This window comes from Leuciscus leuciscus (genome assembly GCF_965113295.1).
Source record: "Leuciscus leuciscus genome assembly, chromosome: 1".
Taxonomy (NCBI): domain Eukaryota; kingdom Metazoa; phylum Chordata; class Actinopteri; order Cypriniformes; family Leuciscidae; genus Leuciscus; species Leuciscus leuciscus.
The window spans coordinates 78,341,102-78,365,544 of record NC_138725.1 but is presented as its reverse complement, the minus strand read 5'-3'; the positions used below and the strand labels follow the sequence as shown (position 1 = coordinate 78,365,544).

Sequence of the window (24,443 nt, the reverse complement as noted above, 5' to 3'; positions counted from 1 at the left end):
GAACGGATCCAAATATAATGATACACAACCGATTTCTTTCTCAACCGTTTACATTCACTTAAGACATAACCGACTGTTTTACGAGAATACTTGCCGAGACGTGCATTTTAACATTGACGTTCTGTGTGTATGAGTCCCTTCAAGCACAAGGAGGCGCGAAAGAGGAATCAATTTGGTGTGTGTGTGTGCGCGCTTCGGGTGTGTACGACTGTACACTCAGATAACAGTGCGCGATTGAGTTCTCTTTCGCCTCTTCTTGTGCTTGAATGGTTTAAAATTGCTTCAATGTGTAAATTGCTAAGAAAAAACAAGTGCAAATGATAAACTTTAACTTTAACTATGGATCACGGATCAACCGCAATCCATTGCAACCCTAGTGCTATTATCTAAAAGTCTGACTACACAACATCTAGGAAGTAGCTGTAGTGTCTGGTTGTTCAACAGAGAGAGAGAAACACTCTGGTTGATGTATATTTTACCCGTTGAAGAAACCTCCAGAGCACAGGCAAAGTGTCCCGGCCGTTGTTCTGCTCCACAATGTGTGTCAGACTCAACATGGAGACCTTCCTCCGGCAGCTCCAGATGGAGGAATTATGGATGAGGGATTTCTTTGGCAGAGAGCGCAGGAAAAGCCCTGGTTCCCCAAATGTCAACTTCATCACCTGATTGGAAGACACTCGCTCATCTTCCCTGACGAATGCGTTCACTTCCTTCAGCTGATGCTCCAAAACCTGAGAGAAAAAGAAAAATCCAACAATGGAAAGCAGAGCTTCAACTAAATAATCAGCTAATCTAGCGGTTATTACAAGTACTCGGCTAATGAGGTTATTAATGAAACAACTAATCAACGGCTCTTAATCGACCACTCAGCTTTATGTTATGTGCTCAAACTATTCAATAAAGAAAAAAGCTTTTTTTTATTGTCGATATCTCAATGAAGTTTTAAACAAAAGACGGAAATAAAAGGAAAAATCAAGCATGATAAACACAACTAAATGAACCAAGAAGAACTTTAAGTTGCATAATTCATTCTGGGTGCTGCGACTCACTAATCAGCTGTTTACCTTCAGCTGATGTGTGATCACATCAGCATTCATGGCAGTTTCCCACGCATTTCTTGCATCTTTAGTGGAAAGGTTTTGATCATAAAGAACAGGCCCTGTTTAGAATAACAAAATGTTACATTACTTGAATTTCTGAAGCAGGAGCTCAATATGGCGCGTGTCGAATGTAATGTGAGTAGTGTGGGCTCTTACACTGGCTGTGATGGGGCTCCAGTAGACTGTGGATGGTCAGATGGACGGTACTGACTGTATCATCCACTCCTTTACCCAGAACTCTGCTCAGCTGCTCCATGTCCTTCAGAAGATGGGCCATCAGGAACCGACTAGGATCCAGCACTGCAGGCTTGATGATCTGCATGACACTCTAGACACAAACATGCACAAACATGGGATGAGCAACTCCTCAGTTCTTCAATCGCATGTGTGTCTCTGATCTGGATTGAGTTGTCTGAGAGATAACTCAATGTCTGTATGCATCACATGTACAGGGATGCCAACTTTTGAGTTTAGCATCGGGTAAGAATTATGGATTTGGGGGGGGGGGGATGCATCACAATAAGTGTATTGTGATTGTTAAAACATTTGGTAACTAAACAATTTCATTAAGTTTAGTGACAACATGTTACAATGTTTACATGGTACAATAACTGGTAGGCTACTGTTTTTATGTGTTTGACACAAATTTCACGATTTCAATTCATAAGCTGGTGATCTTGATTCAATATTGATTCATTTGGATCAGGTACAGTAGCTACATGTTAATTTTTCTCAAGGAGCAAATCTCTCAACTAATGCTGTAAACATATGGGAGCCATGTCAGCTGATCAATACACTCAAATTAATTGTACAATTCACTCAAATTAATAAAATGCGTTTTTTATGGTAATAATGTTATAATAATTTAACGATACGAGTAAAAATATAATAAACATGTAATATAGTGCACATATTTAGCAAAACACTCCTCTCTATAGTTCATTTTTCTAGCTAACCAATATGCTATGGTCATTAAATGGCTTTCCTGAGGTAAATGTAACGGTACGTGTTATAGACTGATTGTTTTATTGACATCTTTCCACTGATTGATCAATTACATGTGACATGTTACATTTCGGTAAGTTGTACTGTATCTTTCAACATTTACCTTCCAACATTCACTGTATCTTTCACCTTCTAATGTTCATTCATGTTTATCTTCTATTAACTAGTAGTTAAGAGGAAGAGATGAGGCGCTACAACGATCTGTCATGTTTAAGAGCGCCAAAACAGTATTTATTGCTTGAATTTCGTAAGAAAATTTACATAATTGGAAATCTGAGACGTTGTTTCAAATGGACGGTACTGTAACTCTCCTTTTCTGTTGGTGTCAGTGTCCTCGTTGCGTGAGAAAATGGATGTGTGGTGTGAGAGCATGAGAAAAGTGTAAATTGCGTGAGTCTCATGTGAGAGAGTCCTACATGTGTCGATACTCAAAACCAAAATAAGCATACTTTCATAAATATAAAAAAAAAAAAAAATGAAAAAAAAAAAATGAAATCCATGGCAGGCAGAAGGAATGAAGCACCTGAGGGTTGTTTTGAGCTCCCAGCAGCATGGACATGTGTGTGAGCAGTCTGAGAAGAGCGAAGGGGGCCGGAGACATGTTCTTAGTGTCCTGCATGTCAGGGTGATCTCGACGGTGTGCGTCGCCCAGAATGTGTCCCGACTTAGTGCGGTCCCCTCTGCAAAGAGGAACAAGAGCCTCAAATTTAATGAAAAACCACTCATCTCTAACACCCGGGTTCACAGACAAGGCTTAAGCTAGTCCCAGACTAAAATGCATGTTTGAGCTGTTTTAACTGAAAGCAACTTGCACTGACACATCTTAAAATATATGTCAGTGCCATTGTTTTGTCTCAAGATTCACACCAGTGATGTTTTATTCTAAGGCACGTTTATTAAAGCTACTTAAATGCTCTAATACTGGCTTAATCTAAACCCTGTCTGTGAAACACGGCCTAAAACGTTCAAGTTGTATACATTTGCAATGTAAATGTATTATGAACAGACAAGAATAACAAAGAACAACAGTATATTAATAAATTAATAATAACCTATATTAAGAAATGATAGAAAAAAATATGTTGTCCATTGTTAGTTCATGATGCATATTAACAAACTGAACTTTATTGTTCAGTGTTACCAGAAATTCATACTAGGGCACAATTATATTTGTCTACACAACTATTTATAGCATTTAAGTATAAACCTTTGGATGAAAGGTTTTTAAGATCATGAGAAACAAATTTAGTTCAAACTTGGTAGAATATTGGCTGTCTGTGACAATGGTCAATTATACAGTTTAAAGGTTATTATATTAAATATTTAATTGCAGAATCAGAATCAATATTTCAGAGAAACAGGTAATACATTATATTTACCAAAACTAGCAAGAATAAAAGAGGAACAACAACAAACATTCGCTGCAAGAAAAAAACAAAAACGTACTGTCTCTGCATGACTTGGAAGCCATGAACCGGGATGTGGTTGCTGCCACCTATTTCTGCATTACAGTCTGGACAGCGACCGAGCTCCATGGGCTGACCACACTGGACAGATGCAGGAGGAAAATACATATATTTTCAATTTTAGGTGAAATAAATAAATAAATAAATAAATAATGATTTGATGACTAAATGTAATTCTGTGTTCTGTGACTTAATGCACAAGCCAAATCATAGGAATTAAGACATGACCCTACCTCACCAACAGTGCATGGATGACCATTAGGACAGACTGTCAAGATAAAAAGAACAACAGAGATTAGGAAATGATCTAATCCTCCCAAATCAGAATGCCTTGTCAATGTCAAAGACCTGTCAAAATTTCCCCAACTTTAGAGCTTAAATCAATTCTATTGGCTCAAAGACATTTTTGGAGATTTAATTTGCCACCTGAGTAGAAATCCTGCAATAATTGTCTATGTTTGTCTAATAAAACTATGTTTGTCTATGCACTATTAACAGTCAAAATGTGTACATCAAAAAGGTTTTCCCTTTTACTTTATAAATACATGTTTCTAGTCTTGTAAATTATTCTTCAGTAAAAATGTTTTTTCAAAATCCTGCCATACATTTCCCCCTCTTTTTTGAATATCCAATTTCACTCCAAACAATGTCACATTACAGCAATGGTATGGCTTGGAAAAACAGTTTTATGTTCTGCCACAAGTAATTATACATAATCATAGACTATTTTTTGCTGTGTATAAAACATACAATACGCTTCAAATAATTATTCATATACACTATATTGCCAAAAGTATTGGGACACCCCTCCAAATCATTGAATTCAGGTATTGCAATCACTTCCATGGCCACAGTTGTATAAAATCAAGCATCTAGGCATGCAGATGGTTCTACACACATTTGTGAAAGAATGGGTCGGTCTGAGGAGCTCAGTGAATTCAAGCGTGGTGCTGTGATAGGTTGCCACCTGTGCAATAAGTCCATTTGTGAAATTTCCTACTAAATTACTAAAAACTAAACTACTAAATATTCCACGGTATTATAACATTGTCCATAAAAGCAATTGCGAACAACAGCAACTCAGCCACGAAGTGGTAGACCACGGAAAATCCCAGAGCCAGAGAAAGTCGCCAACTTTCAACCATTCTCCTCTATTATGAAAGTTCTGATAATGAAGTTCTGTTTAATTATGATTACATTAACATGAGGTACAACAGGCTAACGCGTTTCTGATCAGGCATTCACATTAATTTGGACAGGTCTTGAGTTTTGCATGTCACTGGATCTTGTGTATATGTGTGTTCTGTGGTGGTGCTTTAGAATTTGCCACTTACAATACCAATGAAGTTGTCCCATGGCCTGCTGGGCAACAACCAACATGTCATCAGGCATAGTTGGGATGAATGAAGCCTGTGAGGAGAACATGACAGAAATATCACAACTCGGTCACATTCACGTGACTCCATGATGCCGTGGCGTGAAGGAAAGGTTCGTACCATCATGTTGTTTGGGGACAGCGCCAGCCGCTGCAGTGGCTGCAGTAAAGGCAGATTTCCACACAGCAGGACCGCAGCCATATGAACTGTGACCTCCACCAGCACGAACTCTCTGCCTGACGTCTGCGCTTGAACTTGCAGAGCATGCAGTCGATTATTCACCAGCGCTTCAGCAAACCCTCGCATTTCATCATTGACGAAGACGTCTGAGCTCCTGATGAAACCTCCAAGGCCAGCACATTGCTACGGAAAACAACATGAATATCAGGCATGGGGATAAACATGTGACTCAAGTTTCTGATCATGCCTAAACACAGAGGGTGGTCATGTGTCAAAGTATTCATCTGTGCAAATGCTTTTTGAACTGGGGTCCAAATTGGGACCAAATTGGGACCAAACTGGGGTCATGTGTCGAAGTATTCATCTACTGCAAATGCTTTTTGAACTGGGGTCCAAATTGGGACCAAATTGGGGTCCAAAATGGTCCCCCAAATTGGGACAATTTTTCAATTACAGAAAAAAAGTAATTCCCCATATGACATATTATGATAATTTCCCATATGACTTTTAATCATGGCTTTTTATTATTAATTCCCTTGTACTTTTGAGCATCTATAAACTGTTTTTCCAAGATGATGAAGCAGAACTGTAAAAGATTGTTGTTGGTGTTTTTACCTCAGGTTTAGGGTGCATGTTTTTGTTTGCGCTTCTGTACAGGGAGGTGACTTCTCTGAACAAAGCCATTAGCAGAAAAACAGCTTTCTTCATGGGTGTGCAGTTGCAATCCTTCAAACAAAGATGTTTCGAAAGACATGTCAACAGATTAGCGCTGATAAAGCAGTTGAACAAAGTGAGGTAGAGAAATGCCACTGCATAATAAGCATTTAATTACAGTGTTCATGTAGTGTACATAATTGCTCTGCTCCAATCCCCAGTGAACCGCCTCACTACTGTCTTAATGGGGCGTCCTAACCCAACTGGGACTTCACATGTTACTGAACTGAAACTCTGTTAATGGTCACTCTTAATAAACTTTTCTATTAAGGGCCAATCTGATATCCAGGGGCAATTTTTATAATGACTGTGATCTCTTACTTGAATTTAACCAATTACTTTAATCAATCAGAGAACTATATGCTACCAGTACAATTTTACCAACATCGACAAAAGCCATCATTACACTGCAAAGGTGGAACCGAAACTGCAACTGACATGACATTTACAGCACATGTCAAAAGTTTGGAAACAATAAAAATGTTTAATTTTGTTGAAAGAAGTATCTTATACTCACCAAGGCTGCATTTATTTGGTCACAAATGCAGTGAAAACAGTAATATTACAAAATATTATTACAAATTAAAATAACTGTTTTCTATTTAAATACACTGTATGTTAAAATGTAATTTATTCCTGTGATCAAAGCTGAATTTTCAACCTCATTACTCCAGTCTTCAGTGTCACATGATCATTCAGAAATCATTCTAATATGACGATTCGCTCCTCAAGAAACATTTATTATTATTATTATTATCAATAATGAAAACAGTGGTGTTGCTTAACATCTTTGTGGAAATGGTGATACTTTTTTTTTTTACCGGATTCTTTGACGAATAGAAAGTTCGATGAACAGCATTTAATACAATTATTTATTCAATTTATTAAAAGCATTTATTAAATAGAAATATTTTGTAACATTATAAATGTCTTCACTGTCACTTGATTAAAAGTATTAATTTATCTCCTGTTGAATGGTATCACTGTTTCCACAAAAATGTTTTCAACATTGATAATAATAATGAATGTTTTTTGAGCATCAAATCATCACATTAGAATGATTTCTGAAGGATCATGGGACACTGAAGACTGGAGTAATGATGCTGAAAATTCAGCTTTGATCACATGAATAAATTACAGTTTTAAATTGATTAAAATTCTTTTAAATTGTAATAATATATCACAATATTACTATTTTTACTGTATTTTTGATTAAATAAATGCAGCCTTGGAGTGCAGAAGAGACTTCTTTCAAAACCATTTTTTGTAATTTTCTGTAACATTTCCAAACTTTTGACAGTGTGTTTGACTGTATGATTGTTTAAAATATTGTTAACACAACAACTGCCTATTGTAAATAGCCTGAATAAAGTATATAAATTATCAAATTAAAAAACAGAAACTAATTAATGGGTAGGGCTGCAATAATATGATCATGATCAAAATCATGATAGCTCTTGATATTGATGGTGTTTTCAGCTGTGACTCGTATGAACACCTCCAATTGGCCATTGCATTCATAAGCTCAACAGAAACGTGTGATTGATTAGTTATAATGTTTACGATAAGAGAATTCATTGCAGAATTCAGCCAGTGAGTGGGAGTACTACAACATTTCATTCAACAGAAACATCAACAGATATGTGTGTATACGTTGTGTCTCACTGTGTGCGTGTGTGTGTGTGTGTGTGTGTGTGTGTGTAAAGAAGTAAATAAATACCTCTATGGCTTTCTGTATTCCGTTCATGTTGCAATCTAGCATGGCTTTGGCTACGGCATCTCTGATAGTTTTGTAGTCCATTCCACATGCTAGGTACTGGTCAATCTGGCTGCCATCTTGATCCTGAGAGAAATAAATGTATCAGTTAAAGCACAAAATAAGCACAAATACTCATATCAGCATTATGAAATGAATTTGACTAAAACCCACCGACTCAAGGATCTCCTGAGGAAACAGCCACCTGAAGCTTTCCTGTGGCAGAAGTTTCTGGACATACTCCACCCCGTGAAGACTGCAGATCTTTCTGATGAGGTAAACCCTGTACCAGTCGTTCCTGCTCCGGCAGCACAGATTAACCACACTCTTCAAAAACTCTGGGCCAGAAGCCGAAGGATCATCGTGTACACCTAAAACCAGAAATCCAATATCAGTACCAACAGAAAAAAAGAAGGTTCATTTTCTTTATGCACAATATAACTTTCGCTAAATGAATTAAAGGTGCAGTGTGTAATTTTTAGCGGCATCTAGTGGTGAGGTTGTGAATTGCACCCAACAGAAGTTACGGTGGCCGACAGGAAGTGATGTCGTCGTCTGAGACAGCAGAGAGTAGCCAGTTAAGCAATGAGGTTTCTTTACAAAGATGAATTAAGAAATTAGGTTTACTTGATCATTCAGTAAACCGATTTGTTATTGTGATTATTATTGTTACCTGTTCATCATTGTGTCAGTGTTTTATTCGCTGACTTTAGCTATAACTTCTTTACACGAAGAACAACATAGTGACGAAACGCGTTTGTCCGTTTAGGGCCACTGTAGAAACATGTCGATGTAAGGGGACCCGCGGTGTGTGTAGAGAGAAATGCCTAATTCTAAGCTAATAAAAACATAACGGTTCATTATATAAGGTCTTTATAGACCACTGCATTTTTGTCAACAGATCCTCCTAAATATTACACAATGCACCTTTAATAGAAAGTTTAATGAACAGCATTTATTATTAAAGCACAAGCACTAAAAGACTTGCATCCCGCCGCACCGGTCCCTCTGTTGACCAGCAGGTCGGCGGCCACATCCAGGCCCAGTCGAACCCTGGCCACCCGCTGCAGGTGCTCTATAGACGCGGTGTGTGAAGACACGGAGTCAGAGCCAGCGAACTCCAGCAGAAAGTGTGTTTCCTCCTGCAAACAGGCCTGCTGCTCCGCCACGGAGTGCCACTGTGTGCGGTCGTACATCGAGTCCTGCACACACAGGAGGAACGTACTGTACTTATAACCAAACTTATGCCACATATCGGTGTTTTCATACTGATTCTTAAGAAAGGAACCAAATTGCTTTGTAAGTTAACTGGTAAAACTTTACAATAAGGTTCATTAGTTAACATTAATGTATTAACTAACATGAACTAACAATGAGCAATACATTTGTTACTGTATTTATTCAACTTTGTTAATGTTAGTTAATATAAATATAACTGTTCATTGTTTGTTCACAGTGCATTAACTAACAGGGGGAGGGTGATGTGAGGTTTTGTGCTCGTGCACGGCTGCACGCGAAGTCAGAGCTGAAGAAAAAGCTGGCTCAAAACCTCACAACACCCTCCCCCTGTCGGTGATTGGTTGGAACACTATTTGTTTTGGTTTTGAGTGTTTGGTGAAACCATTTGTTTTTGTGTGCAGATCTCAGAGCCTAGGCTGCCTACAGAGACGCGTTTTTTTGACGGCATGCTTATGGGGCGGGCAGCTAGCGGATCGTTAGGAAAATATTTTTGGGCCTGAAATCACTGATACCACCTTTAACATTAACTAAGATTAATAAATGCTGTAGAAGTATTGTTCATTCTTAGTATATGTTAGCTAATGTAGTTAACTAATGTTAACTAATGAACTTTATTGTAAAGTGTTACCAGTTAATTTTAGTCTTAATCAGTAAAAAATTTACCTTAAAAACATACATTTTCTTTAGAACTTACATTCTCTTTACATTTTTACATCTTAAATCATAAACTTTGCAAAATTTGGTTAGGGTTATTCTTAAATGACAAAATACACTAACACTAACAGTCACACTAGACTGAAGTTATCGTTTACATAGACTAAAAACATTTTGATCTAAATGTTGCTTGAATTTGAAATGAGTGAGTATATGTAAAATATGGCAAGCGAACTGAGTTGGTGAGGGCAGTGATATACACACCTCCAAACAGTTTATGTACAAGGAATAAAGCTCAGTTTTATCAGTCTCCTCCATGATGTTGCTTTGCTCAACCTCTGTCAGATGTGCTTGAAGATAGTGCTTCACATCATCAAAGCTTAAATAGGAAAACACAATGATTATTACATACATATATAAATGTGTAAGAAGGGTTGCCTTATTCAAAGAACATATATTTCCATCAGACAGTAATGACTTGATTATACAAATCAACACTAATGACCATAAAATCAGAAGATCCTTTCATGTGACCGCAGCCAGTCTAGGAAACTAACGAACTCCTCCACAACTCTGAAACAAAGAGCTATTAGAAATGTCAACTGTTAGGCAGTTTAACATAGACGAATGGGATCGGTGATGGCACATCTTCAGTCTCACAAGGAAAATCACAAAAGGAGGATGATTCCCAAGACAGAGACCTAAAACAGACCTTGTTTCAGTCACAAGACTGAAATCCTCTCTAAAACCCACAAAAACGGCCTTTAAATAATCTAGGAAACGCAAGTAATGCCTCCAGATTCTCGCATCAAGGAAGTCATAGCCTCATTGAAGACTCAATGCAAGGGCTGAATTGATGACTGATGGCTCGTTCAGGTCAAGTCCTAGTAATTGCATACATTGCTAAAAACATGGGATTTCATTATTTCACTCTCTTCAACTTTCCTCACTTACTTTCTTTCTTTCTGCAACTGTGAATGATTGAATGCATGAGTTAATGCGATATTAGTTTCTGTGTATTAGAATAGTTCAATAACTATATGTGTCCCTGGACCACAAAACCAGTCACATGTCGCAACGGGTATATTTGTGGCCATAGCCAACAATACATTGAGCATGGGTCAAAATTATAGATTTTTCTTTTATGCCAAAATCATTAGGATATTAAGTAAGGATATTAAGTGTTCTATGAAGATATTTAGTAAATTTCCTGTCGTAAAAATATATATAACATTTATTTTTGTGAGTGAATGCAGCACAATCGCCAACATAAAAAGGAGATTTTCTCAATGTTTCGATTTTTTGCACCCTCAGATTCCAGATTTTCAATAGTTGTATCTCGACCAATATTGTCCTATCCTAACAAACCATACATCAATGGAAAGCTTATTTATTCAGCTTTCAGATGGTCAAAATCAATCCAATGTGACTGGTTTTGTGGTCCAGGGTCACATACTTAAAAAGAAGTATCTTGTGTTATGTGCTTATGAATTTAATGTCTTTAACTGCTGATCTTGTTACCTAATAATAGTATTAATAATAATAACAATTGAGAAATTAAGGCAATATTTTTTACACTGAAACTGATTGTCTTAAAGTGAAATTGAGGCAACAGAATTGAGTATTTTGACCAATTAGACTTTACACCCTTAAGTAATACCAACAAAACTTTCCCTTGTAAACTCAACTCAAATACTTTGTGTAGCAGAAACATAACTCAAATGAGTTAAAGTAACTCATGCGAATGCACATTAGTGGCAATTCCTTATGCATTATTCAATATATTAACGAAATATATTTTTCAAATGTAATATATTGACCATAAACACACGGAGATATGTTTTCTTTGCGCAAGTGTATGTCCTGCACTCACCTGTATTTGAGCAGGAGTTTCAGCACCACTGAACGCACCACTGGATTTTTATCCACAGAGTCATCGAAGGGAGAAAGAGCCTTGGTCAGGAACCTGCGGTCTTGCCCTGAGAGCACGAGGAACAGCGTTCTGATCATTTATTCATTTATTCCTCCACACACACACATTACTACCAGACGTACCTCTGATCTGAGGGAGCGAGCAGGCCTCGACCATCAGAAGAGACAGCAGGTGGAGTATGATGTCTCTGCTGGGGGGAGTGTTGTCCTTGAAGCACACGCTGGACACCACGTCAATGAAGAACGCATTACATCGCATTCTGAACAGCGCATTTTGGCTGATGAGACCCCTAATGACCAAAACAAGCACACAATCTTTTAGACTGACAGAGAGAGATACACGCAAACAGAAAGATAAAGCGCAACTATTCAGCACAAGTCAAGTCACATTTATTTATTTAGCGCTTTTTACAGTACAGATTGTTTCAAAGCAGCTTTACATAAGGCGTTTCCATTACAGATTTGCGTAAAACTTTTGCGATTTTTTTTAAATGTCGACAAAAAACTATTGCGAAATAACGACGTTTCCATTGACCGATGTTATGCGACTAAAACTTCATTTTTTCTCGCGATAAGTAAAATCATTCCAAAAACCATGGTAACGGACGTTGGTAGGTTTATGTACTATATCTCAGCCACTGCACTAGCCATTATTATTAATGGAAGGAGATGTATGTGTGTTTTCAAAGCATTAATGGTGAGGAACGACCCTTATTATACTTGTGAGCTTCTATATATGAGGAGTTTCTGGGTGTTTCTCCCTCATATCTGCTTCAAGGTCTTGATTGTGGCATTTATTTGAGGTTTAGAATCCATTATTCCTGCAATTCTTTTGTCTTATATTAATTTAATAAAGAACTCTGTCTCATATTCTGTCCAAACACACCATCTACATCAGGTGACCTGTAAATGCGCAAAAACTGTTTCCATTGCAGTTTTGAAAAATATTCCTTTATCGAATTGCCTGAAAAACCCCCTCATGCGAGCGTAAAAAACCTTTTGCGATAAATGGGAGTTTTTGCGAAATTGACGTGTTTGCATTGGCCGTATTTTCAATTCGCAATTACAATTTGCGCAATTTGAAGGGAAATGGAAACGTGGCTAGTGATAACAGGAAAATAATGCAACAAAGTTTGTTTCCAGAAGAAAATCGCATCACAGTCCAGCTTAAGTAAGTTTAGTGATGTTTCATTTTTGTTGTAAAAAAGTTAATTTAGTTCATTTATATATATAGCCGCTCTGGAGAAAACCGTGATGTCATCGTCAAGCTCAGTTCAGTTCTCATATATGATGTCAATGCAGGAAGATCAATAATATTGTTGAATATTAAGCACAGACATATATTAGATTACCGTATTGTGTCAGAGGCCTTGAGCTCAAAGTCATCAGGCACTTCTTGTACACACAGAGGGCAGTGCATCTGACCGGGCACCAGCCACTGCTTGATGCAGCTCAGGCAATAGATGTGGTCACACGGCAGACTCAAAGGGTCCCGAGGGTCTCCCATGCACACTGGACAAAGCTGAATGCCAAACCTGGGTAAACAAACAGAAGCTGAGGTTTTGTCACATGGACCCTAATAATCTGTATGTAAGCACAATCCAAACAAAAGTGTGTCTATGTAAATGTAGCTAGAGCCAAATCACCAAAATCCTGTAATAGCAGCCTCTTACTAAATCCTTTGACAAAAACATCCTAACATCAAATCAAACCTAAAAATGCTCTGAGATGCTTCATCTTTGCAGGCTTTGAGTACGGTGATCACTGCCTCGAACGGCTGCTTCTTTTTGAGGTCCGAGTTCTTCTCTAGGACCTTCAGCAAACAGAGGAGTATCAGAGATAAACAGTTCCTTCAGGAGTTTCATTTCAGCTTGAGGAAGCAAGGAGTATAATCGACTCACTTGTGCTAGGCGTCGAGTATGTTCCAGAACCAGCGGCCTGAGTTTCAACTGCAGCTCTCCAACGCCCAGTAGCATGTGCTCCACAAACAGGGCCAGAGAGTAAATGCGCTGCCAGCCTTGTCTGAAAATTAATAATACAATGATGCAAATGACAATACATGATAATATTGATAATTAATTACAAAGTACAGTAAATTATCTGAGTTTTGTTAGCAGCAGCACTGTGCACATGGGTTGAGTGTCATTCGGAAATGAACTGGGAACGCCTTGAAAATTCCAATTGGGAAAGGCAGCAAACAGGAATTACATAATTGTATTTAAATTTTGAATCTATGGAAGAATTTAAATACAAGTGAAATTCAGAATAGAATAGAAGAAAATGCATTATCATACACACACTCACACACAAAAACACAACACACACATTTACAGCAGCAGCAAGTTAGATGGCAAGTTAGCAAGTTAAAAGTCATGTAAATTCATAAAATCATAAATGGAGTTTCATTACTTTTCATTACAGCAGATGCACCAGAGGAAACATATTAGCCTACATTATGGGGGGAAAGTGGTCAAATAATGTGGAAAACGGGAGTTTTCGAAGTCAAACCAAAGATCTACAGTACCTACTGAAGAGGTACAGAGCCACACAAGTCCCACACAAATAGACTGAGAACAGCTATCATGCAATAAATATAACTAAAATATACAGATAACATGTTACTTCTAAAAGGACTGATGATAGGATAAAACACATTTTCTAGCTCATAATAACTCACTGGATGTGGGTGACCATCTGTTTGCTTTTCTCTCCGTAGTGGCGTACGCTCTCCTCACAGCAGACCAGCTCAATCGGCACCTGGAGCTTTTTCACTCGTCTGAGCCAGGCCAGACTTTCAGCATCTCCATCTAGAGTCTGGGGCTCCAGGTATTCAATACAGGCCAGAGCGGCGTACGCATCTAATGCCTGAGAAACAGAGGGAAGTAAGCAAAGAAGAACATCCACATCCGATCCCTGTAATATCATGTAAACCTCAAGCACTTACAAGTTCTCTGCCCTCTCTTGCGGGTTTGTTATCTTGCAGCATCTGAGCTATCTGAGGCTGTATACTGATCATCCGGTAGAGGTTCTGTATTCGGTTCTTGAAGTGATGGTAGGCGGCATGAACCCACGGCAGAGAAATGACTTCACCCTCGTGCGCTTCCTCACTATCTCTAAGCTCATGTACACTGCAAGTAAGGGCTCCACACAAGAGCTAAAATGTAAAAACAGACACACATATCAACACATGAACAAGTGTACGTGAACCGTCACGTGTGCTAATGTAGACACCAAGGGAGTATGTGATCCTGTTTTACATTACATATTTAAAGGGGTCCTTTATGCCCTGTTAAAAAGTCTTGATTTAGTTTTTGGGGTGTGCTAATTATGCTTTCATGTTTGATTGTTCAAAAAACATTATTTTTCACATATGTGACCCTGGACCACAAAACCAGTCACATGGGTACATTTTATTTTTATTAATACTATTATTAGGTAATAACAAGATTAGCAGTTTAAATACATTCAATTCATAAGCACATAACACAAGATACTTCTTTTTAAATAAGTGACCCTGGACCACAAAACCAGTCACATTGGTCAATTTTCTGATCATCTGAAAGCTGAATAAATAAGCTGTCCATTGATGTATGGTTTGTTATGATAGGACAATATTTGGCAGAGATACAACTATTTGAAAATCTGGAATCTGAGGGTGCAAAAAAATCTAAACATTGAGAAAATCGTCTTTAAAGTTGTCAATTTATGTTGGTGATTGTGCTGCATTCACTCACACAAATAAACGTTGTATATATTTACGGTAGGAAATTTACTAAATATCTTCATGGAACATGATCTTTACTTAATATCCTAATGATTTTTGGCAAAAGAAAAATCGATAATTTTGACCCATTCAATGCATTGTTGACTATTTCCACAAATATACCTGTGCGACTCGTGACTGGTTTTGTGATCCAGGGTCACATATTTTATGGTATGTGCCTGGACGTGCAGATGATGGGTAACAAAAAGTATCTTTGAAAGGGTCTGACTCTCACCTCGAGGTCCACCTTCGATATTACATTCATGGTCATGGAGACGAAATCCTGGAGATACCTGTGGAAAAACTCCATCTGCATCTCTTGGGATGCTTCAGAGATGTACCTGCCCAGGGGCGTCCTCCAAAAAAACTCTTCAAATTGCTTTAGAGAGTGTCCTGGTGACAGAAATACAAAGACAGCATTTATTGTTTAGTTTTTAATTTGAACTGTAAATAAAAGAGTTAAGGAATGGGAAAAGAAAACTAACCACACTGATTTAAGCTTGATCGCTCAAGGGAAAAAACCATAGCATAAAAAGGAAAGCAATTAAGCAAAAATACCTTCTCGCTGCAAAGCATGTACCCAGAGGTCCTCTAGACAGTCTTTAATTCTCCAGCTGAAAGGCATGGTGCAACCCATGTTCCTGTCAACCGCAATGTAGTTCTGAACCAAGATCGTCGAGCTGTTAAGATGGAGGGTTTTCCGTTATAATAATGACATTGTCATTACATAACAAAATGTTATAATTATAAGTCAAATTTAAGGCTTTTTAAGACCTTTTTAAGACCCGAAGAAATCAAAATTAATACCATGCATTGTGGGTGTGCAATATTGACAAAATAAGTCTCGATATTTATAAGTTTTGTTGATAATAATTAGATAATATTTTACTGATTGTGTTGCTGTGCTTGGTGCCATGGCTGGTTTAGGCCTGTTGCTGACAGCTGACTGACGAAGATATTCATATTTTTCATTTTCTATGCAGTGGTCAGTTCAAAGAAATCAACATTTTTTATACATTTTTCATTTTCACCTATATATGGACATGTATGCATCACCTTTTATGTCAAATTCTAACATTCAAATTAAATTCTATTAGAATAATTACACAATACCACTGTTACCAGTCAAATTAAATCATTAAATCAAAATATATATACATATATATTATATATATATAAATATATTTACAGTGCATTTACAATTGCATAAATAAAGCTATGAGATTGTTAAATATGAACTGATTTCTAATTTTAACGTTCTAATTAAAGGGTCCTTTAAATGTGAAACTAAAGCTGCCAGTAGGTTGCGGCAAGTCACTGTCTTAATAAGTGACTTGAGGGAGTCATTCATTCAACCGATTTGTTCAAACGACTGATTCATTTGGGAAGCAAGTGGTTGTTCATTGAATCATTAAATTGATTCGTTCAAAACGCGGATTCCATTAAAAAAAATCGTCGCTGTCTGTTGCATTGAGACTCTGCTATTGAGGCTCTTCATTTTGAAATTCTCGTCAGCGAAATAAAGGGAAAACAAACAATATATTGACAATATTGTTTATAAAATGTAACTCACAATGTTAATATATTGTTAATTTAACTGCATGTTATATAAAATAAATAGCACATTTGCAATTGTGTAAGGGAAAACGGAAGTCTTGCTGATGTGATATTGTAGGCCCATGATAACAACATAATATGATATATATATAAGACAAAAACTCATTTGGGAACATAACTATAACTGCACACATCATGCAGTGAAAGCACGAGAGACAAAAGCGATTTCAGCTCGCAGTGCCTCGTACATCGTTAAAACAATGATCACACTATCATAATAGACAATACACATCGCACACCACTACGCACATAAAGAATGAACTTAGAATTGAACTGACATTTACCACCTTTCTTTCTCCCTCTCTCCTCCTGTTTCGCATGCAGGAGACCGTCGTAATGGCCCTGGTCATCTCTAGGCTTGACTACTGCAATGCCCTTCTGGCTGGACTTCCAGCATGTGCAATCAAACCCCTACAGATGATCCAGAATGCTGCAGCTCGTCTTGTCTTCAACGAGCCCAAAAGGGCCCACATCACTCCTCTGTTCATCTCTCTACACTGGCTACCTCTCGCTGCTCGCATCAAGTTCAAGGCATTGACGCTTGCTTACAGATCCATCACAGGCTCAGCTCCCTCCTACTTTCACTCACTCCTACGAGTCTACATCCCTACCAGACACCTACGATCGGTCAACGAGCGACGTCTCGTGGTTCCATCACAGAAAGCCACAAAATCACTTTCCAGAACATTCTCATTCACAGTTCCATGCTGGTGGAACGCTCTCCCCACCCTCATCCGGAATGCAGAATCCCTGACAACATTCAAAAGACAGCTAAAAACCCATCTCTTCCGTGAGCACTTATCCTCATAAAAAAAAAAAAACCCGATGTTTTTCCCTTTGAAACATCACTTATCAGGCTTATGCTACTCTGAATAATACCTGAACTTCGTATTTTGAGCACTTCTTGTGTTGTTGTTGTTTTTTGCCTCTTTATGATGACTCGCTTAAATTAGTCCTAATTTGTAAGTCGCTTTGGATAAAAGCGTCTGCTAAATGACTAAATGTAAATGTAAATGTAATGCTGCCGCGAATGTGACGCGAAATGTCACGTGAACAAGCAAATCCACAAAGAAAGAATAATAAATAAAAAAGTACGCTAATTACATGGTTCTAATTTGGAAAACATTTAGATATGTCTAAGTCGAATTGCCATCGAAAATTTAAGACCTTTCATAAGTAAAAATAAGACTTTTTATGGCCTTAAATAAAAAAAAATCTAATTTAAGACTTTTTAAGACTTTTGATGGATCCGCGGACACCCTGCATGAGAAGCTTTTGTGCATAGCCTGCATTGTAGCACTGTCTTCTCTAGCCTCGCATCTTTTTTTTGCGCATTCAATAGACGAAGATTACGTAAACGAGTAACATTGTGACTTCACAAGATCCGGAAAAAACGCGTTGTAGTTCTTGAAAAGTGGAGTCTGTTAAATAAAATACCTACCTTTGGAATGGACTTTGAGCTTTGTAACCTTGAATATCTTTTTTATGCTCAAACAACAACATTACACACTAACTAAAGTTGAAAAAGTGAAAAAGCACTTTAACGTGTTCTTGCTTTCCATTTGAGATGGCGATTTACATTGCGTTACCAAAAGGTTCAGGTTAATGAAAGGTTAATGTTAACATTCGGGTAGCTAGATAAAAAACATATCAACTTTAACTTTCTGAAATGGTCTGAAATGCCAATAATGATGAAAATGCAACGCATATTTGCCTTATATTATGAATTGCTGTTGAAAACATTGTAGAACAAAGCTTGTGTAGCTAGAGCATTAGTGTACTGGCATTGATTTTTTTTAGGAATAAAGGCCTATCACATACTTGTTTTTCACATTTGTGTGAGGAACATCCAGTAACATGACATCTCCAAAAATATTCAACCACAGTTTCTTCAAGGATTCTTCAGCGTTTGTATCCAGCAAGAGGTCTAGATTGCAGTCACGGTCAATAACTGAAACAAGCTGAGCCAAGAAGGGAGTTACTACTGCTTGAACTCGCCTCCACAGGGCGTGCCTACAAAACAAAAATGAACAAATATTGAAAGAAAAATTGTTTTAGGTATTAGGTATTCACAGAGAGCTAGTAAGGCCTAGTCAAAATCTGAACATCTGAAATACAATCCAAAATATGATGTAACTTACCTAAAAGTTCCACCCTCTTGCAAGGCATCAATATTTAGAGCTTCCCTGGAGACCCAGCTATTGGCAGAGATTGTGTTTTCATCGTGAGCCATCAATAGAGAATGAATTCGCTTCTTTAACGTTTTCAGAAATTCAGCTGGTAACATAAATATATAAATATGAGTAACCACTACAGTGCAATTAATGAAAGCTTTGAGTAATAACAGAAACAGCGATACATCTCACCTTGTAGAGTCTCATTGTCAGCAAGGAGCATGAGCAGAATTTGTACTCTCTTGGTGCTGCGGGTGCCTGCCTCGGTCTGATCTCTCAGCATGCCAACTGCACTCTGAACACAGCTACGCACCAGCGCCGTGGTGTCCACAACATTCTCCAAGCCCTAAAGAGCACAAGAAAATTACCTACTGAGTCAACCTAGAATCCAACTGAACTCAACAGGGTGAAAATAGTACTGAAAATACATTGGTTTTGTTGAGGTTGTGACTCGCAGTATTGTCTTCTACTTCCATCTTCTCTTCTTCTCCTTCTTCTGCGTACATTTCCTCAACCTCCATTGCTGCAAGCAGTAAAACATATTTGGATTGTTAAGTTGATAATCACTTAAAGAGAACTCTCAATATTTGATTTTGAAAATAAATCGACGTCACCTTCAGGCTCAGGTACTTTCTCTGCTTTCTCTTCAAACAATTGACTGATGGTCAGACCCTGCAAGGCTTTTATATCAGAGGCGATATCTTTCGATTTTCTGAGGTCATCGATGTGGACTGACTTCCACGGGCCTTATCAAAAGAATTTTAAATTAGATTTTCTATAAAACAAACAAGTTTTGTTCAGTGATGAAATCAAAACTCGTCTTACCGCCATGAAATCCAATGTAAGAAGTTCCACCATCCATTCTTGGCAGTTTAGTGACGAAGTACATAAAAGTCTTTCCATTGCCCTCTTTCCTGAATTTGTTGATCTCATTGATAGAAGAATACCTGGAAATATATTTCAGGTTCAAATCATGCTTGCTTTCATTGCATTTACTGAACAAACAAATGTGCCACCAACCACATTCAACTCACTTTGCAGATGCAATGACATTTAAACTTGGGGAGCCTTCATCAAAATCGGTTTGGATGATGAGTATCTTGTCTCCGTTGGTGTTCTCCAAATAATTTCTGAATACAGAAAAAGAGTTTTAATTCATTTAATTAAGGATAAGTGTGCTTTTTGTTGTGATGTGATATAATGTAGTGAACACAATACTTGATTTTCTTGAGGAATGAGTGTTCTGTGTCAAACTGCTGTAGAGAGAGGAGCTCTACGTTTTGGACCACGTTCTGTAGCGGTTCAATTTCAGCTGCGGTCAGAAGCCTTGAGAAGGTGGTCACCTATAGGATCAGGACAAAGATTGCAAGTTTAGTGTACAATATTTCTTCTCACAAAGACTGAAATGTAATGGATTTTTCAAGAGCAGTGGTTCTCAACCTTATTGTCTCGAAAGCCCTATCTATCCCCCATGTAGACTAAGACATTTCGGGTACTTCTGCAATTTTTTACTCACAAATAGCAAATTATCAGTGCTTTCTACCCAACAAAATATTTTACATCTTGACATAGCTAAAATAAAAATTATTATTATTATAGAAATTTTCATGACCTTTCAAAACTTTCATTATTTCCAGGACTAGAAATCACGCTTTTGAAATTCTAGCATATATCCAGGTTTTCCAAGACCTTACAAATGACAGTTGTTGAGGGAATTAATTAAAATAAGAAATATCGTTTTGATTTTTAGCTGGTTTGGCTTATTTTAAAGCTTGTTTTAAACCATCTTGTCGCCCCTGATTTAGAACCACTATTCTAGAGTAATAGTCAAAGTATTGCTTTACCTCTGTGAAAAAGGCATGGCTAAACCCTGCTTGCTGTATGTGGGAAAGGATGAAGTCAGCAAGGGAGCTATGCTTCTGCTCTTCAAAGTACATCCTTGACAAGTGATCAGTTTCTACACTGGACAGGGAAGTGCAGTCTAGCCGAACCACGGCATCTGGTGTTGCACAGTTCAAAAGGATCATTTTGGCCTCATCTAAGATTCTAGGATCTGAGAGCTCCATTTTCCCTTTGAGCTGCTCTGTGACTTGCAGTACAACAGACGCACATGTATCCGAGTGGTAGCCAATGAAAGCATCAGCTGGATGATAATGACGTGCTTGGGGAGCAATTGGGAGCTTGCTTCTAGCAGAAATGAACCATTTAACCCACTCTTTAAGCTTCTCAACATGGTCCTTTTGCTCACTCTTTAGTACAGTATTGATGTCAAGATAATGTTTCTCCAATCTGTTGATCAGTGGAATGGGAAACTGCTTGTACACGACGTCCTTCTCCTCAATGACGATGAGCCTGAAGTCCTTGTGCACTCTGCATTTGACTCGATGGGTTCCAAGCCCCAAATCCACATATTTCTGACCTCCAAGGCTAACGTAATATTGGTTGAGAGCATCATACAAGCTTTCGTACAAGTTCTGCAAGTTCAGAAGCACGATGGTTTGACCAGTTTCCATACAAATCTTCACACGGTTGATGTTGCGGCAGATCTGAGTATACTCCTGGTCTTTTGGAAAGCTTGAACCAAAGATGATCTCTGGTTGGCATTGGTCTGCAAAAAACGTCTGCTGTAGAATTCGAAGGGCTGCATAGTTTTTGGTCAGAACAAGCAGGTATCTGCATTCCTCATCTTGGCCAATGGCTGTGATATTCTCTCTTACAAGCTCAATGGCACTGATATTCTCAGGCTTCGTTGGGATACTTAGTCTGTTGGTGAAAACTGAGACAGCATCCACATTATCCTTCCCACTGAAGTTCCTTAGCACAGCCTTCACAATCTGGTCTGCACTAGGCTTCTGATTAGAAGCTTTGACAACAGCAAACATCATCTTTATCAAGCTGTAATAGTCTCGCAGACCAAAGAAACCTCTTCCCTGTTTCTTACAGATGTTCAGGTAAGCACGGGCAAATGGCTGAAAGAAATCTCTCACCCTTTCAAGGATCATGGCATCCGAGGAACATATTCCTTTTGCACTCTCAATCAATTCCTTTTCATCGGGATCGCCACGTGAAACAAATATCCCTCTGTTCATCTTGGCAGGGTCCAAAGCCCAGTTCGAGATGCCGATGAATCCCACCTTCTTGTGGGGTACTGGCTGATCATCTATGCATCCCTCTTCCAGCAAAGGATGTAAGGTTTTCAGAGGCATTTTCTGGGAATCTTCAGCCAAGCCTATCTCATCTAGCACTACGACTGAGACATACTCTGTTAGATTCTTGCCTTCCTGAAAACGAGCACATTGCTTGAATGTATTGATGATCCCCTCTGGTGTAGAATGAGGACTGCACTGAAAGGAAACGAGATGGATCTGCTTCAGTTTTCTAAACAAATCCGAATGGGCTGCTTGGCCTTGCATGCCATCTGCAACCAGAGTTTTAGACAAGGACTTGGAGCTCCCAGGTTTTCCAACCAAAAAGAGAGGTATTCGTAGTTCAATGCAAATCACCATCATGAAGACATTTTCCTTCAAGGCATTGTTTCGGGCAATGGTTTCACCCAATGGAACTCCACTCAGAAAAAGATCCTGAATGACTGAAATCTCCTGCATCACTTTCAATGGGCTGTAGGTCTCTGGAAGGCACCTGCAAATTTTTCTTCTGTATTTCTCTTTATCCTCCAAGCAGGCATGGTAACACACACCAACAGCCATCAGTAATGACCAAAGAATTGGGTTTCTTTCATCAGTATTCCTCTGATTTTCATTTCTCTCTGTCCGCTGCATGCTCTCAAACTGGTCAAGCTCTGAGAGTATCATTGGGTGGTTTTTGTAGAACCAGCCAAAGACTTGCATGCAGCGCTCTACATCCCTCAGACTCACAAAACTGCATTCATCCTCTCTTGTTCGCATATACATCTGTGAGGCCGAAAGAACATCAGTGATGGTTGTGATGTAATCTGAACTAATGGAATTGGTTTCAACTACCCTTTCGACTATTTGCTTGATGTACATTTTCTCAGTGTGGTCATTGAGCTGTCCAAAGTCCCAAACTAGTGGAATCATACTAGGTGGTAAAGCCTGCACTCTGTACACTAGCTGGCGAAGTGGAATGGATCCAAGTTTTTCATCCGTTTCCTCAGCACGAACTCTGTATCCCAAACCAGCGGACTCCAATCTCTTGATCATCACGTCTGTGTGTTTTCTGTACGGGTTGCAAGCAGCAATGATTTGCAAGCCAGTGTCACCTGTCAAATGCTGTCCATCAGCAGTGTTGTCGCAGAGAATTTCCTTAATGCTGCTAATGGCCTCTGTTGTGTTTGCTTCATCAAAAAACAACACAGACTCAAACCCATAATCCACCTTGTTTCTTAACGCCATGGCCTCTGCTTCTCTTACTTTGGTGTATATCATGTCTGAACTTGTCCCTCCATGAACCTTGACTAGTTTCATGTTGTCAGTGGCAACTCCACCTCTGTGCATCTCACAAAGGAATTTGATTAGCCTGGTCTTCCCACATCCTGTCTCACCCATGATAATAACAGGAATCCCACAGCGGAAGCGCATGTGAATTGCCAACATTTTCAATATGTTGTCTGTGGTGAGCTCGTACGTTTCATCTGGATCAAGAGGCCACTGTATTCCCAACACCCTCGAAAGCCTCTCAATTTTCTCCCATCTTGGGAGCTGGTCAAAGTCAATGTTGAAAGGGACCCTCTGAAGTTTAAGGCCCTCATAGAGCTCTTTGGTCATGATGTTCTGCTTGATCACTCTTTTTGTTGATGGATCAATCGCATCAATCCCATTCTGTGCATTTGGCTGAAGATGAAAGCCAATGAATGTCATGGACTCATGGTCATCATTGAAGAAAATGTACGGATGTGGTTCTGACTCCCATCGTTTTCTTATCCTAAAGGGAGCTAGATCCTCCTCATTGGCAGAAGAAAGGTCATTGTGCAGTCTTCCTGGACTCTGGTCAGAGATGCTAAGTGAAGGAGTGGCAAAATCCTTTGCCATGAGAATCATGAAATCAACAACAAAGTTTTTGAATCCCATCAAAGTATCCCCAATGAAAGACACATCACAGAAAACCGTTCTCTCACAATCCCGAAGTTGTAAGTTCAGGAACCAGGCAAAATTACGCAACTCTGCCCAAGAGGGGTCTATGATGCCGCAGTACACGAACAACATCTGCAGGCATTCAACATGACTGCCCTCCACTCCTTGGTACATGAAGGCATCTAAATTGTCACCATTGTAGAAACGTTGCAGGTACTGATAAGGCCGCTGGTAAGCCTCACTTCGGAATTCTTGGTCATCCATAAGAGGACCTTCATCCTTCATTATTAATGGATTTTCCTGGATTCTCATTTCCAACTCAAGTACCTCTTTGGGAGGACGGCAATAGACACTTGGGAACACATCCAAGTAAGCAGATGGAGCTTTTGGACCCTACCAAGATAAAAAGGCACATT

At 38.7% G+C, this 24,443-nt stretch overlaps 1 protein-coding gene across 2 annotated transcripts in view; it reads right to left on the bottom strand.

The window, feature by feature from the left end:
- Nucleotides 1–24,443, bottom strand: part of LOC309509723 (E3 ubiquitin-protein ligase rnf213-alpha) — a 78,547-nt gene that overhangs the window by 25,195 nt on the left and 28,909 nt on the right. The window contains exons 33-63 of one of the 2 annotated variants that reach the window (XM_082184541.1): nucleotides 20,821–24,420; nucleotides 20,195–20,319; nucleotides 20,011–20,106; nucleotides 19,802–19,923; nucleotides 19,591–19,722; nucleotides 19,405–19,499; nucleotides 19,169–19,322; nucleotides 18,944–19,079; nucleotides 18,624–18,815; nucleotides 15,744–15,865; nucleotides 15,421–15,578; nucleotides 14,367–14,576; nucleotides 14,100–14,287; nucleotides 13,324–13,444; nucleotides 13,135–13,235; nucleotides 12,775–12,957; nucleotides 11,546–11,712; nucleotides 11,364–11,469; nucleotides 9,755–9,869; nucleotides 8,574–8,799; nucleotides 7,772–7,935; nucleotides 7,562–7,684; nucleotides 5,743–5,853; nucleotides 5,068–5,310; nucleotides 4,906–4,981; nucleotides 3,805–3,839; nucleotides 3,552–3,652; nucleotides 2,629–2,785; nucleotides 1,257–1,428; nucleotides 1,065–1,159; nucleotides 480–731 (exon numbers count right to left, since the gene is read on the bottom strand). In XM_082184541.1, the coding sequence (XP_082040667.1) occupies nucleotides 480–731; nucleotides 1,065–1,159; nucleotides 1,257–1,428; nucleotides 2,629–2,785; nucleotides 3,552–3,652; nucleotides 3,805–3,839; nucleotides 4,906–4,981; nucleotides 5,068–5,310; nucleotides 5,743–5,853; nucleotides 7,562–7,684; nucleotides 7,772–7,935; nucleotides 8,574–8,799; nucleotides 9,755–9,869; nucleotides 11,364–11,469; nucleotides 11,546–11,712; nucleotides 12,775–12,957; nucleotides 13,135–13,235; nucleotides 13,324–13,444; nucleotides 14,100–14,287; nucleotides 14,367–14,576; nucleotides 15,421–15,578; nucleotides 15,744–15,865; nucleotides 18,624–18,815; nucleotides 18,944–19,079; nucleotides 19,169–19,322; nucleotides 19,405–19,499; nucleotides 19,591–19,722; nucleotides 19,802–19,923; nucleotides 20,011–20,106; nucleotides 20,195–20,319; nucleotides 20,821–24,420 (7,878 nt within the window). Of the gene's footprint in view, nucleotides 1–479; nucleotides 732–1,064; nucleotides 1,160–1,256; nucleotides 1,429–2,628; nucleotides 2,786–3,551; nucleotides 3,653–3,804; nucleotides 3,840–4,905; nucleotides 4,982–5,067; nucleotides 5,311–5,742; nucleotides 5,854–7,561; nucleotides 7,685–7,771; nucleotides 7,969–8,573; nucleotides 8,800–9,754; nucleotides 9,870–11,363; nucleotides 11,470–11,545; nucleotides 11,713–12,774; nucleotides 12,958–13,134; nucleotides 13,236–13,323; nucleotides 13,445–14,099; nucleotides 14,288–14,366; nucleotides 14,577–15,420; nucleotides 15,579–15,743; nucleotides 15,866–18,623; nucleotides 18,816–18,943; nucleotides 19,080–19,168; nucleotides 19,323–19,404; nucleotides 19,500–19,590; nucleotides 19,723–19,801; nucleotides 19,924–20,010; nucleotides 20,107–20,194; nucleotides 20,320–20,820; nucleotides 24,421–24,443 lie in introns of both variants that reach the window. The other variant, XM_082184540.1, reaches the window with a different exon arrangement.